Source organism: Mustela nigripes, chromosome 2, assembly GCF_022355385.1.
Source record: "Mustela nigripes isolate SB6536 chromosome 2, MUSNIG.SB6536, whole genome shotgun sequence".
Taxonomy (NCBI): Eukaryota; Metazoa; Chordata; class Mammalia; order Carnivora; family Mustelidae; genus Mustela; species Mustela nigripes.
The window spans coordinates 179,880,559-179,895,067 of NC_081558.1; the positions used below are offsets into that span (position 1 = coordinate 179,880,559).

General features: G+C 40.6%; 1 protein-coding gene across 2 annotated transcripts in view; it reads left to right on the forward strand.

Annotated features, from left to right (window-relative positions):
* Nucleotides 1–3,834: 3,834 nt before the first annotated feature.
* The window catches only part of VGLL3 (vestigial like family member 3), a 46,710-nt gene continuing 36,035 nt past the window's right edge, over nucleotides 3,835–14,509 (forward strand). For both annotated transcript variants that reach the window (XM_059392139.1, XM_059392140.1), the window contains exon 1: nucleotides 3,835–3,994. In XM_059392139.1, the coding sequence (XP_059248122.1) occupies nucleotides 3,869–3,994 (126 nt within the window). In that variant the 5' untranslated portion in view covers nucleotides 3,835–3,868. The remainder of the gene's footprint in view (nucleotides 3,995–14,509) is intronic.

Below are 14,509 nucleotides of genomic sequence, written 5' to 3' on the forward strand. Positions count from 1 at the left end.
TGCAAGTCTAGTAGAGGAAATATATTGAACACATGATTATATTAAAAACAACAAGCTACAGATAATTAAGTTATTTGAAGATACAGTTGGAACTCTTAAGTGTTTAAAACAGAAGGCTTTCCATAGAGGAAAGGGTGCTCTTGCAAACTAGTTTTGTGGCCTAATTTAGTCACTTTCCACTCCAGGTCTAAAAGTTTCTCATATTAGGAGGATCTTCTCATTCTAACATACAGTAGAAATCCTGATACAGGATCTGAAACCATGTTCCATGTTCTAAACTTCACTGATGTGCTTGGATCCTCCATGAATTTGTAAGCTCCTTGAAGAATTTTTTCTCCTTTTAAAATATTTTATTCAATAAATGCTTATTTAGCCAGGCATTACATGATTGAGATTCACAGATAAAAAAATCACAGTCCTGGGTGCCTGGGTGGCTCAGTGGGTTAAAGCCTCTGCCTTCAGCTGGAATCATGGTCCCAGGGTCCTGGGATTGAGCCCCACATCAGGCTCTCTGCTCAGCGGGGAGCCTGCTTCCTCCTCTCTCTCTCTCTCTCTCTGCCTGCTTCTCTGCCTACTTGAGATCTCTGTCAAATAAATAAATAAAATCTTAAAAAAAAAAAATCACAGTTCTTGCTCTCCAGTAACCATGGTCACGTTGTGGGAAAAAAGCAAATAGACTACTTCAAATCACGTAATCAGTATGGTGAGAGCAGGATTCATAGGGTGTTGGAGTTGCAGAGAGTAGAGGCCTCAAAGCTGGTCTTCAGTGGATGTTTTGAAAGATAATCCCCTAAAGAACAAAAAGGAGTTTGCAAGTAAATAAAGTTGAGTATGTTGGTACAGAAGTTCGGGTCATGCATAAAAAGGGAAGGTCATAGGAGATACCACGTTCTTTCCTGGAAAGGGAGGTCTCAATTCGCGTGGCTGAATGGATAGTTTATAGAAGATGATGACAAAGGGACCCAGAATTTAAAGGTTAAAGAGTTGAGGTTGTGGGGGGCTATTATAAATGTTTTTTAAAGTTAAACAAAACATTATTACTCTGTTGGATTTGCAGTGGCTGGGAAAGAAAACAGTAAGAAGATAAATTGTGGAGGTGCCTGGGTGGCTCAATGGGTTAAAGCCTCTGCCTTTGGCTCAGGTCATGATCCCAGAGTCTTAGGATGGAGCCCCCCACCCCCACATCGCTCAGCAGGGAGCCCGCTTCCCTTCCTCTCTCTCTGTCTGCCTCTCTTCCTACTTGTGATCTCAGTCAAATAAATAAAATCTTAAAAAAAAAAAAAAGATGAATTGTGTGAAGAATGCATCAGAAGACAAGACTATTAGGGCCTGGAAATCAGGTAGAAGCCGCCTTCAGGAGTCTGGGTGAAATATGCTGCATGAACTAAGGATTATAGCAGGAGAGATAAATGATGAGGGAAGAGAGTCAGTACAAGTGTAAAGCTGGGATCAAGTGGACTCAGATTGGGACTGTGGGAAAATATCAGTGCTATCACGACTGAGGTTCCTATGGAACATCTGTGTGGAACCATCTAAATAGAAGTCAAATAGTTGAACCTGGAACACAGGAAAGGATGACCAGAGGATGTCATTTTTTGAAAAGGCAGGGACAACATTTCAAATAAGTTCATATATGTCTTATTGATAGGAGTGCTTCTTCATTACAAAAGGCACAAAATCTGAACTGTGAATGCCCTTCATAAATGTATTTTTAATATTCAGTAGATGAAAGAATGAATGAGTGAATAGGAGCTGTTATGAGTAGCAGAGTTCCTGTCAAATACTATAGTTATTTGAGTATGTGTGAATATATATGTATTTATGTATGTGTGGAATGTATAGTTATGTATACACACATACACATTCATATCAAGTTAGCAATATATTAATACTGTACATCTCTGATATAGTATATGAGTCTGCTAAGCTGTGATAAAAAACCACAAGACTGGGTGCCCTGAACAACAGATATTTACTTTCCGACGTCTTTGGAGGCTAAAATTCCAATATGGGGCTCCTGGGTGGCTCAGTTCATCTGCCTTAGGCTCTGGTCATGATCCTGGGGTCCTGGGATTGAGCCCCACATGGGGCTCCCTGCTCAGTGGGAAGCCTGCCTCTCCCTCTCCCCCTACTTGTGTGTGCTCTCTCTTTCTCTCTCTCCTGTACACTCTCTCTCTCTGTCAAGGGAATGAATAAAATCTAAAAAAAAAAAAAAAAAAAAAAAATCCAACTATCAAGCTGCCCTCAAGATTAGTTTCTAGTGAGAAGTCTCTTCCTGGCTTGTAGACTGCACCTTCTTACTGGCTGTCCCAAAGCCTTTCCTCTGTGCCAGGGCGGACAGGGATCGCTAGTGTGACGACTTCTTCTATAAGTTTACCAGTCCTAGATTAGGACCCCACTGTTAGGACCTCACTTAATCTGAACTCCCTTCTGATATGCTTTGTCTCCAAATACAGTCACATTGGGGGTCAGACTACAACATATGTATCTGGGGGGGAGGGAAACACAGTTCAATCCATGACAACATCAGTACATAGGACATTCAGCTTGTCTTTTTCTCAATGGATAGTCTCTGTGAAAACAAACTGTTCTGTGTCATAAAAGGATACTTAAATAGAAGGGGAGAGATACACTTGTTAAGGTTCAAAGAGTTAACTTATTTATAAGTTAATTACAATTCTTTTCTACTTCACCTGATTTTATCAAAATAGTTATATTCCCACAAAGAGATTTTTTGTTTTTGTTTTTGTTTTTAATTTTGGAGAGGATTATAAGCCACTTGCAAGTAGATAAAACTTTAATAGCTGAATGAGTTTAATCAGTTATTACTCTATGGAAAGCAGGCAGGAAGAGCCAGAAAAGGTTGACGTCCCACAAAAATTGCATACCATGAAGGTGTAAACTTAAAGCGAGATCACTTGTAGAAAACTGTGTTGCATTCTTGGCGTGTGCGCGTTCATAATAAAGTTAACTTTCACTTACGGTTATATTTAACGCAGGGGCTAATCCCAGTTTATTTTGCGCCTGTTCTGTTTAACCTCTTTGTACACTTGGCCTTGGTTTAGCGCTGGCCTATGCGTTGGTGTTCCCCACTAAAAGCTCCTTGGGGTTGCGAAGCCCTTGCCCTGACAGCCAGGTGACACAGGGCGGAAAGCCTGAGCTCTGAGGGCGCGGAGCCTCTCGCATACCGTTCCCCTCCCACCATCATCCCACCGCCGGGAGGCGGAGAGGGCTTCAAACTTCGCTCCAATCCGCAGCCGGCCCTCCCCGGGGTCCCCCGCTGGGCGACCCGCCCGCCGCGGACCGAGTTGGAGGAACTTTGCACAGCTCCGCGCCAGAGCCTGGAGCGGCGAAGTGTTCCCCCTCCTCTCCAGCGCCCCCCTCCCTCTGCCCCCGCCTCCCGGTCCTCGCCCAGGCGCGAGCTCTGGTGATAGGACGAGCCCCGGGCGTGCATTGTGTATATGCAAACCAGAGCCCCGGCTCCCCAGGGCTGCCCAACCCGGCCGGGGCTGCGGCGTCGGCTGGCGCTGCAGTGGGCGCTGCTGTCCTCGCCCGAGCCGGGCACTGTCATGCCCCCGCCGCGCGGCGGGCCCCTGCGTCCCGGAGCCGCTATATAAGCGCAGGGAAGGGGACAATCGGAGGGGCTGAAGATGAAGGTGCCCGCGCATGGGCCCCCACTGATTGCCAACCCCTCCCGAGCCCGCGCCCCGCGCGGAGCCCGCGGCCGCCGAGGACCCGCCTTCGCCGCAGTAGCAGCTGGAGCAGCGACAGAGGAGGCAGCTGCGGCGGTGGCGGTGGCGGCGGCGCCCGTCGCCCGAGCGCGCAGAGCGGCGGCGGCAGCTCGGGGGCCGCCGCTGCCCCGGCTGCCATGAGTTGTGCGGAGGTGATGTATCACCCCCAGCCGTATGGAGCGCCCCAGTATCTGCCCAACCCTGTGGCAGCTGCAACCTGCCCCACAGCCTACTACCACCCGGCGCCCCAACCTGGCCAGCAGGTGAGTCACCGACCGGGCAGCCCGCCGGGGGCGGGGGCGGGGGCGAGGGGCACCGAGAGTATCTGTCTGGGACTCGGGCGACGTCCCGCCGGGACGGGTGGCGCGGAGGATGCTCTGGGACCTGGGGGAGCGCCGTTGAGCTGAACGGAGGAAAGGCTTCGGGAAGGGACCAGCAGCCTGGTGGACGGGTGGGGATTCGATGTGAGGCACTACCTGGCTTCATTGAGCTGGTGTCACTGGAGCTCAGAGCTGCTCCGCATAGCCACCTTAGCTCTTTGGGCTCAGTTCTTTGAAACCCACCAAGGGCATCTGTCTTAGGAGTATGTGAGTAAACTTACTTTAAATCAAATATTTTCTTTTCTTTGGAAAGGTGAAATGTTTTCAGGGTTTTCTTGATTAAGAGGATAAAATTGTGTCACCGACATAGGGGAAGCTACCTGGGTAGTGAGCTCATGGAATGACCTTTCTGGAACTTTAATGGAACAGAAATCTAATGTAATTCTGTCAAATGTTACTAGAACTTCTCTGTAGAGTCCGACTTCTTATGACTGTGTCTGGGAGGGCAGGAATTGATCCCAAACTTCCTCATTCATTTTTTAATTCCATCAAAGCGCAGAGATGTTATAGTTCAGCCTAGTAGAAGTGTGTCCCCACTCAAGAGGTAACCTTGGATCACTGGATGTTGGGTCTTCACCATGCTGAGAGTGACGGAGAATGCTGTGGATTAAAAGGGTTCTGGAAGCAGGGAGATGATATAGTTCTTTTAGAAGAGAGAGTAGGGTGTGGGGAATTTGGCACTAGGTACCCCTAGACATTCCTCTGTGGACACCAACAGAATGTGTTTCAAACCTCAGTTAGTGCTATAGAAAACACATATGTGAGTATGTGGCACTAGCTTGTACTGAAGTAGGGTCTTCAGACTCTGGGAATTCGGGAATTAGGGTTGATTTGGTGAAATTTTTAAAAATACAATTTATGCACTCCGAGGTGGAGACACTTACCATGGAACCAGATGTGCTTCGGAAATTACCATTCACAGAATTTTTTTTAAAATTTCTTAGGAACCATATGTTTTATTATGGTCTTAAGGGTTTGGCTCTTTATTAAAACTTACATAATTAATTTTGATTTCTGTATTCCTTTTACTTGTTTCTTTGCTAGATTTGTAAGGCTACTCTTTGGAAAGAAATCATAACTTCAGTTTAGAATTTAAGGACTGTAAAATTCAGCTGATTCTGGAGCAAGGAACATGCCCCAGAGTTATTTGCTAAACAATATAAGCTTAACCGGACCAAGTAGGGCAAAAGAGGAAGGAACCCCATTTTATTGCTACCATTTTTTTTTTTTTTTAAATATTCAGCAGCCTTAGCATTTGAAAGCAAGATTACTTTTAGGAAAGAGAATGGAAAAACATTTTATAATTTGTGGTCGAAGATAAATTTAAACATTTTGGTAATTCTGTTTGCTTTTCTTTTATTTTAAACATAAAAGATGTTTGCTTTTAAACATAAAAGATGTTAAGTAATCGAGAAAAACCATTTAGGTACAAATTAGGCAAGTGAGGCAAAGAGATGCTGGTATCATTTTTATGTGTTTTATAAACAGTCAGTCCCAGATGAACCATCCTATTTCCTCCCTACCCTTCCTTCATCTCAGGGACTTAGAGGCTCTCAGTTGTCAATTGGAATGTAGACAAGCAACAGACTCAAAATTACTAAGCATACAGAAAAGTATTTTTCCCCTTAAAAGATAACTTGAACTATGTAAGTTATGAATAGGGTTTCGTTCTATAGAATTGTGAAAATAATTCCATTAACATATGAATCTGTGGTGGAGGTTAGGGATTATAATACTCTTGAACTAGAAAATAAAATTCACATCGGAAAAATTCTAAGTTACTATTCATAAAATTCAGTTTTCAGTGAGAAAAACTCCAGTACACCAACTTTTGTAACAGTGCTACAACTCGATCCCCAGATATCAGTCTTTTGCTGAGACCATCAACTGACTGAAGAATGAACTTTCTTTTTCACCTGAATCGTCCACATTGATAAGTTTGCGCATATTAGTAAATGTCAACTTTACTAGACTTTAGGGTTCTGTAGGTATCCTTCAAATAGATAATTGGCTGAGATGACTTTAAGAACTTAGCTGAGAGGTGTGCTTGGAAATTTTCTTGTTACTTTTACAAAAATGGCTTGTTAAAGGATACTTTTTCTGTTGTTAAGTAAGGAAATGGACTCTAACTGGCTAGTGAAATAAAGAGACTTGATAGTGTAACTACTGTTCTTTTACTGTCAGGAGTTTATTTTGATGACCTATATTTTCTATTGGAAAAAAGAGTAAATCAGGAAATTCTTATCAGGCTGACAACATTTTTAGACTATGTGGTGCGTGGGTGAAGTGGGACTAATATTGACTTGGCCCTAATGCAGTCATCCGAGAATACATATTTTGGTTGTTTTTGCATTCCATAAGGTTTTATCATTATTATCCTTGAAGATTGTTTTCTCCATCCATGGGAAGTGACCCCTAATAGCATCTTGCCTGGGAGACAAAAATAAAGGCTACCAATCCTACAGCATTTGAAAACTTGATTTGCTGAGCAGAAAAAAGGAAAGCAGAAAAAGTGATAGAGTTATAAAGAAAGTTTCATGGTCACTAATAAAATGTTAAAAAAGAAAGCATTTCAGGTTTGTGTTCCTTCTGTAATCCGTTGTAGTGGTGTATCTTTGAGCTTATTTTTTCCCCTTGAATCCATATAGCTCAGAAGTCCTTGTAAGTTAGTATAGCATAATGGTTTATTTTTTTTCAAATATTTTATTTATTCATTTGAGACAGAGAGAGAGAGAGTGTGTGTAGGAACAGTGGGGAGAGGCAGTGGGGGAAGCAGACTCCCTGCTGAGCAGAAAGCCTGATGCTGGGCTCCATCACAGGACCTGGAGATCATGACCTGAGCTGAAGGCAGACGCTTAACCATCTGAGCCACCCAGGCGCCCTATAATGGTCTATTATGATGGATTTTATCCACAGGTGTGTTTTTTCTCTTCATGTATGATCATATAGCTGATAATTATTTTTGAAGTAATAGAATATCATTCTCCAGGCGTGTGTACTCTGCTTTACCCTTAAAAGCACAGATACGCACTTGAAATTTTAAGTTCAGATATTTTTCATCAAGTATATTATGCATTGTAGGTAGTATAGGTTGGTGTCTTAAAAAGCTAGTGAACTACATATATCTCAGGCGGCACTGTAATGCATTACTCAGGCATACAGTAGACTACATGAATCAAAATAATTTGTAAATATGTCTGCAGAGTAAGTTTTATAGTCCCTGACATTAATTCCTAGAAGTTGCATGACTATGAGTAAATCTTACAGTGTGTTTTATCCAGACAGGGTTTGCTAAGAGATGCTAAGCTTTGTGGTCCTCATGCCCACCATCTCTTTAACATCTCCACAAGAGAACTCTTGACTCAGTCTCTCAGCCCCTGCTCCGGAGGCATGATGACACTGCAGAACGTGTCCAGAAAGGAATGTGCTTGCATTCTAACAGTGACAGTAGGAACTAAGAGAAACAAATTTCCAAATATGTGTCAGGAAAAATTGAGGGAAATGATATGAAATCATAGATTCCCTTCATACCCGGGGGACTTCTCATCTAAAATGTAGACAGCCTGTTATTGTCTAAATCTGCCCCCCCCCATTTACTCATTTTGTCAACATTAGAAAGATACGTAAAGCTTTCAGAATCCTGTAGTTTGTTCATGAGGTGGTGAAAGCAGAAAAAAAGATCGCCAGTTTTCTAATTGTGCATAGGGGTTTTTAACAATTATGCTCCAGGCTTCATATAAGTTATAGCGTATTTACTCTGTCCACAGCTGTGTGAATCTGCTTGCATGCTTTCACTTAAAAGAATTAAATGCTCCTAGGAGGCAGAACTCCAGTTATAAGTTTGTAAGGAGTGCCCCGCTCCCCAAACTATTTCTCTGGACTTTGATACCTTGGTTAGGTCATAAAACACACACACACACACACACACACACACACACACACATAGTCAGAAGAAGACACCCTGAAAAAACATACTACACCCTTCCTTTTGCAAATGGGAAAAATGGATACTCACATGGCTGAACCACCTAGCCAAAGATTTCAGAGTTAATTGGTGAGAAAATTAAGACCACCAGATGCCATGCTCCCCAATCTAGCATCTTTCTACCATGCCATACAGTCTTCCAAGCTTTTTTATTTTTTAATATTTTGCAATTGCACAATAGGCTTATTTTTGTCTTTAGTGCTCCAAATCAACTTTTTGATAAAGAAGATTAATATGCAGTAGATTCTTTGGCCTTGGAGCTTGAAATTCTTTCCAAGTCCTTGGTAGTGTATTTTTTTTAGTTTAGCCATTCCAAAGTCCTTTTGAAAGCATTTATATTATGCTAATGACTTTTGCTATCCATTCTGCATCCTTTGTTGATGAGGCAGAATATCCACTTAGCAAATGAACATTCATTTATTTTAAAATAATCTTCAGGAAGTGGTATTAACAGTCAGCTTTAAGTGCTTCATATGTTACTGTTATTTAACCTAAGTTTAGATTCATTAAACGGAAAGAATACAGTTATATCCTAAATAGTCTCAATATACAGCCAACTTATTTAAGGTGGAGGATCCAATTTTTTTGCAACTGTAAGCAAGGACTTAAGTGGACTTATAAGAATTCATACAGGACTTCATTGAGAAAGAACAACCCCCATAATTCCACACTACACAACTTAACTTGACTGCAGAAACTTAGAAGCTTAAAGTACCCAGAGTTTTATGCTCCCAATAACTTTGCAGCCAGAAAATTCAAAGCTGGAAAAAAAAATTAAACTTTAAAATGACTAAACTAACTGTTGTCTCTGGCAGTCAACCAGAAGAGAGATTACAATAACGATAGAAAGAGAAGGCTTGGAATCCGTACAATCATGCATAGTGGAGATATGTTTAGCAGAAAACCAAATGCCAGGATAAGGTGACAACTCTTTGGAAAGGAAGGGTATTTTGGGCAAATGCAAGGAAGGCCTAATTCACCTTGCACTTTATAAAGTCTCCCATCTCATGAAATTGGGCATGGCAGGGACATGTGCCACAGCAAAGGAGATGAGGGTGTTCAGAGGGAAGAAGCTTGCCATCGTGCACAGTGACTCTTGGGGCTGTTGCAGCAAAGATGCTGAGCTGATCCCTTTGGATAGTGTATGTATTTCTGTCTTGTATCCTTCTGTGCAAAGGGAATGTTCAACGAGACTAAAAATATTATGCTCAGGATACTCAGGGCAAATCCTAAAGCAAACTTGTGTATTAGACTTTCTGTCTATCATTCTAAAACTTGGGTGCTGAAGTTGGATCCCATTCCCATAGGCCCTACTTCCAGCTAGCATTAAAACACACACACACACACACACACACACACACACACCCCACAAAGAATCCCAAACTAATTAATCCATTAATAGATAACAATTTAAGGTATTATCTCCAGAAAAATATTTTCATTCTTCATTCAGGAAACAAAAGCTTTCTGATACTTGAATTTCAGGTTCTGGCAGACACAGTGAAGGAAATAATTGTGGGCAAAACTCTGCCCCGAATCTTTCAAAAAGCACCTCTTTAAGCAGCTGGTTTTCTGCTTTAACTATTCATTTAGGAAGACCCAACACTGCCCTGAACCAATAGACCCAAACATCTGCTGCTAAAAACAAGTAGTCGTATATGCCATATTTATAGATATCTCAGTGGATACCAGATTTATGCCAATAATTTAGAAGTGTGGTCTGAACTGGGGTAACCAAACTATTTTTCATTTGTCTTGTGTTTTAGTAGAGAGGATACAAAGAAAAGAAAGGAAGAATGACCTAAAGTAAACAGGTGTCCTTTTCTCTTAGAACTCTAATGTGGTAGTATGCCAAAACACTTGTCCTTGGCGGATGGAGCGAGGGGCGGGGCAGTTGTGGGATGTATCCTTTCTTCTTACTGTGAAGATAGATAAAGGAGATACCAAAGCTAATTCTTGGGAATTGGGCTAAATGACCCATGTCTAGGAATGAATTAGTCTTCAATGGTCTGTACGGTATTTTTGGCTGGTGTCCTGCAAAATCAGAAGAGGCAGCCAATGTAAGAAACAAAATTAAGTGTGAATTTGTCTAGGGCTCTAGCATGTTGCTTATTAGGATAGAGAGTTGGACGAGACCTCTGAGATAATCGAGTCTCAAAACTCCTCATTTTCAGAGGAAGAAGCTGGAGGCCAGACGGTTTGGTGACTGACCCAGACTCACGGACTCATTTTGGTCAAATCCTCCTTTCTATTCTCGCTCTCTTTCTCTTGCGGTTCCTTCCCATTTGGACTTCTTTGGAAACAAGGAAACAATTAATAATTGACCTAATGTTACCTTCTTACTTTTCTTATTTAAAAATTTTAAAATATTAGCTACTTGGAGAAATTGGGCAATTAGCCTTATGGATAAACTGTGAGGTTCTCTCTATTTACCACTGCCCTTACAATGCTCTTCCAACTAACTATGAGCAGCTTGAGTTTAATGATAGGCTATGACTTTCATCTTTGTGATGAATCCATGTCTTTGCACAATTACTGATAGAGAAGAGGAATTAATTGGTGATTCAATGAATAACAGATGAATTTTTAAAGATGAAGTCATACCCTATGTCTAGTAATAGGATTATAAAGACGTATCAGAAAATCCCATATTGGAAACTTGTTTCATTCAAAGTAGTCAGTTTGAGAGAGAACACATACCCTTGTGATGTGATCATAGCTTAAAATATTTTGGGAATGCAAATTTTGAAATTCTGTCTAAGTATGTGGCACATTATTTTGGAACATCCTCGAAACTGGAAACTTTTCATCCTTGGAAGGGATGAGTTTGATTTTTGATAATGACCAGAATCATTGAGACTCAAGTGTGCTCAAAAATAGCTGGTCGAGTTAATAATATTTTTGGTTTGTTACTCCCAACTCTTAAGAAAAATGAAAACAAAACAAAATAAACAAACAAACACAGAATCTAGAGTTATGACTGTGTCTCACAAAATTGGCTCTGCTCACATTTCCAAAATAGGATTTCCAGAAAAATGGTGGGCAATAACATTATGTATCTGAGTTGCCAAGGGTACAATACCTTTTTTGGATAGAGACTTCAGTTTTATGTGGGTGTATATCTATTTTGAAGAGCACTGCATGATTTAATAGCTGTAACTCTGTTATATGTTTACATCTCTATTTTTTTTTTTTAATGTTATAAGTAACTTCGACTCTCCTTAGTTATGGGATGCATCTGATACCCTGCTGATTGTGGGTTTCTGTTTATTTATTTGACTAACCTAAATATATAGACACTCATTTCCTTTAGTCTATTTTCTTGGCTCATGTTTTGTAGTCAGACAGAAATAGGTTCTAATCCTGTCTCTGCCATTTATTAGTTCGATGATCCCAGCCAAGGAAATCAGTTTTTACATTTGTGAATTGGAAACAATTATTTGGACAAAATATTTGTGTGCTTGTGTTTGAGAGAGGGAAGCAAAATATGATATGTGAAAGGTCTGTGGCATAGCTCTTCATCACGACCCACCCTTCCTGAACTTGATTCCTCCTCCTCTTCCAAACAGGCTAAGGATCAAAATTTCAAGTCTCTCTGATATATTTTTAACAATCTGTTACCGAGTAAATTCAGAAAAATATAATCAAGGAGCAGTCAGTTGCTTTTATGGACTTTACAATTTGAAGCATAGGGAATTTGAAACATTTATTTCAGCCTAGCGGTCCTTTCTTAGAGGCATTGACCATGTTTTTTGAACATAAAAGAATCATTGCATTTAGAGAAGAGAGCCAGTAGAAATCGGGAAAAGAAAGAAAAAGAAAAAAGAACGAAAGAAAAAAAAAAAAGGACAAAGCTGTTTCCAAATATCCAATGATTCATTAAAATACTTTTGTTTTTTTAGGAAAAGAAGTTTCCACATATGCACAGTAATCATTTGGCATTTTGTAAGCTTAAGCCTTGGGGAGTTAGTGGTATTTGGCTCCTGACATGGAAGTCTCTCTTGTCAGACAAAATCCTTTCCCCTGCACATTCCTGTGAGAGTTTGTTCCTGTCGTGCCTTGTGGCAGGCTGTGAGGGGGCTCGGTATGGTCTGCATTGCCCAGGCCTACTCCTTCCTACATTGCTTTAACCTCTTCTCCTGAGTTAGTTTTCACGTTGTGGCTGCTAACTCAGTCATTGTTTCACCTAAGGCAGGGTCATTTTGCCTGGGGGAAAATTGTCATTACTCTGAAATGGGGATGAGCTAGTTCATGTGCACTAAATAAACCAATTTGTAGGTGTTGAAGTCCCTTTTGATGACGTCTTTGTTTTGGTTAACAATTCTTCAGAGCCTTGTAAGAAAAGCATGAACATTTCTGAGACTTGGGTATTTTTAGGAAGTATTGTGCATCTTGAGGAAAAAAAAACAACGTTAACTAGATTGCCTTTTGACCTCAATTCAGGAAATCTAGATTCTGATGATTTGAGATTTATCCTCAACATTTTGAATGTTATATATTATTCTCAAGAAAGAATGTAACACCAGGCAAGTTTCATGCTAAGAAGCAAATACCAAGTGAATACAGAATATGGCAAAAGTGCACATGGATAATTCACTTAGTTCAAAATAGGCAAGGAATTGATTTATTGTCACCAAAGCACAGATATCGGAAAGTAGCTAGCTAAGGCTTAAGGGTCTATGGAGGAGATATTAAGACAGTATGATTGTCAGCATATGAGTCAGTTACTGTTTAAATTCTGTTCCTGTTTTCTTTGTACTCACACTTAATATTTTTTAAATGTATGCAAATTGTTCAACATCATTAGTCATTAGGGAAATGCAAATCAAAACCACAGTGAAATACCACTTCATACTCACTAGGGTGCCTATAGCTGTAATAATAATTTTTTCAAAATCCAGAAAATAACAAGTGTTATTTTTCTACCAAGGGATGTGGACAGATTGGACCCCAAGTACATTGCTGGTGGCAATCTAAAGTGGTTCAGCTGCTGTGGAAACAGTTTGGCGGGTCCCTAATAAGTTAAGTGTAGGGTTACCATATGACCCAACTATCATACATACTTACCCAAGAGAACTGAAAAGAGGTGTGCAACCAAATACGTGTATACTCATAAGAGCACTATCTGCAGTAGGCAGTAGGTAGATATGACTCAAATATCCATTCGTGGATACATGGATAAACAAATTATGCTATATGCATGTAATGGAATACTACTCAGCTATAAAAAGAATGAAGTACTGGTTCAGTGTGAATGAACCTTGGAGACATTATGCTGAGAGAAAGAACCTAGAAGCAAAAAAGTCATATATGTATGATTCAGTTTTTATGAAATAGCCAAGATAGATTAATTCCTATAGACAGAATGCGGATCGGTGGTTATTGTGGACTGGTGGGGTGGAGTCAGAAAATAGGGAGTTAATATTACATAGGTACAGAATTCCCCTTTGGGTTGATGAAATGTTTTGGAGTAGGGAGAGCTGGTGGTTATACAGCATTCTCAATGTGCTGAATGCCACAGAATCATTGACTTTCAAAAAGGTCAATTTTATGTGAATTACACCTCAAAGAAAAAAAAAATTTAAAAAAATTGGGATATCTATCAGGAGAGCAAACTGAAAAAAGAAATACAGTACCAAGGGTAGAGAGGGATATGGAACAACAGGAACTCTCATAAACGGGCTGTCCGTGTGTAGGTTGGTGAAAATTACTTGAGAAAACCAGCAATATCTGTTAGGGCTGAACCACATCCGTACTTTCCCTTTGGCCCAGCAATCTTCCTTTCAGTATATACCCCAAAGAAATACAGACGTATGTTTATTAAAAGACATACTCAGATGTTCATAGGGGTACTATTTGTAATAGCCCAAATCTGGAAACTAGCCAAATGCCTGTGAGTGGTAGGGCAGATAAATGGATTACTACACAGCAATGAGGATGCGCAGTCGATGACTACATGCGACAATATGCAGGAATCTCATGAACACAATATAGAGTGAAAGAAGCCAGACACAAAGGGTACATGCTGTATGAGTCCATTTATATCAAGTACAAAAGACAGTTTTGGCAAATCACATTGATAGAAGTCTGGATAGTGGTGGCGGTTCAGGAGGTAGTGTCTTGAAGGAAGCAGTGCCTTCTGGGGGGTACTGATGACGTTCTAGTTCTTGATCTGTTGCTCGTTTCATTGATGCACTCAGTTTACGAAATGTATGAACTATACATTTATGATATGTAGCCTTTTCTGTTTATATTGTTCTTCAATAAAAACATTAAAAAGTATGCAGATTCATTGCATTCTAGGAAGGTTTCAGGCCATTTGAGTACTTTAGAATTCTTATTTTAACCAGTGGTATTGATGGTGAAGCTAATTGTGTGTTCACGTGTGTGTGTGTGCTTATGCGTGAGTGTGT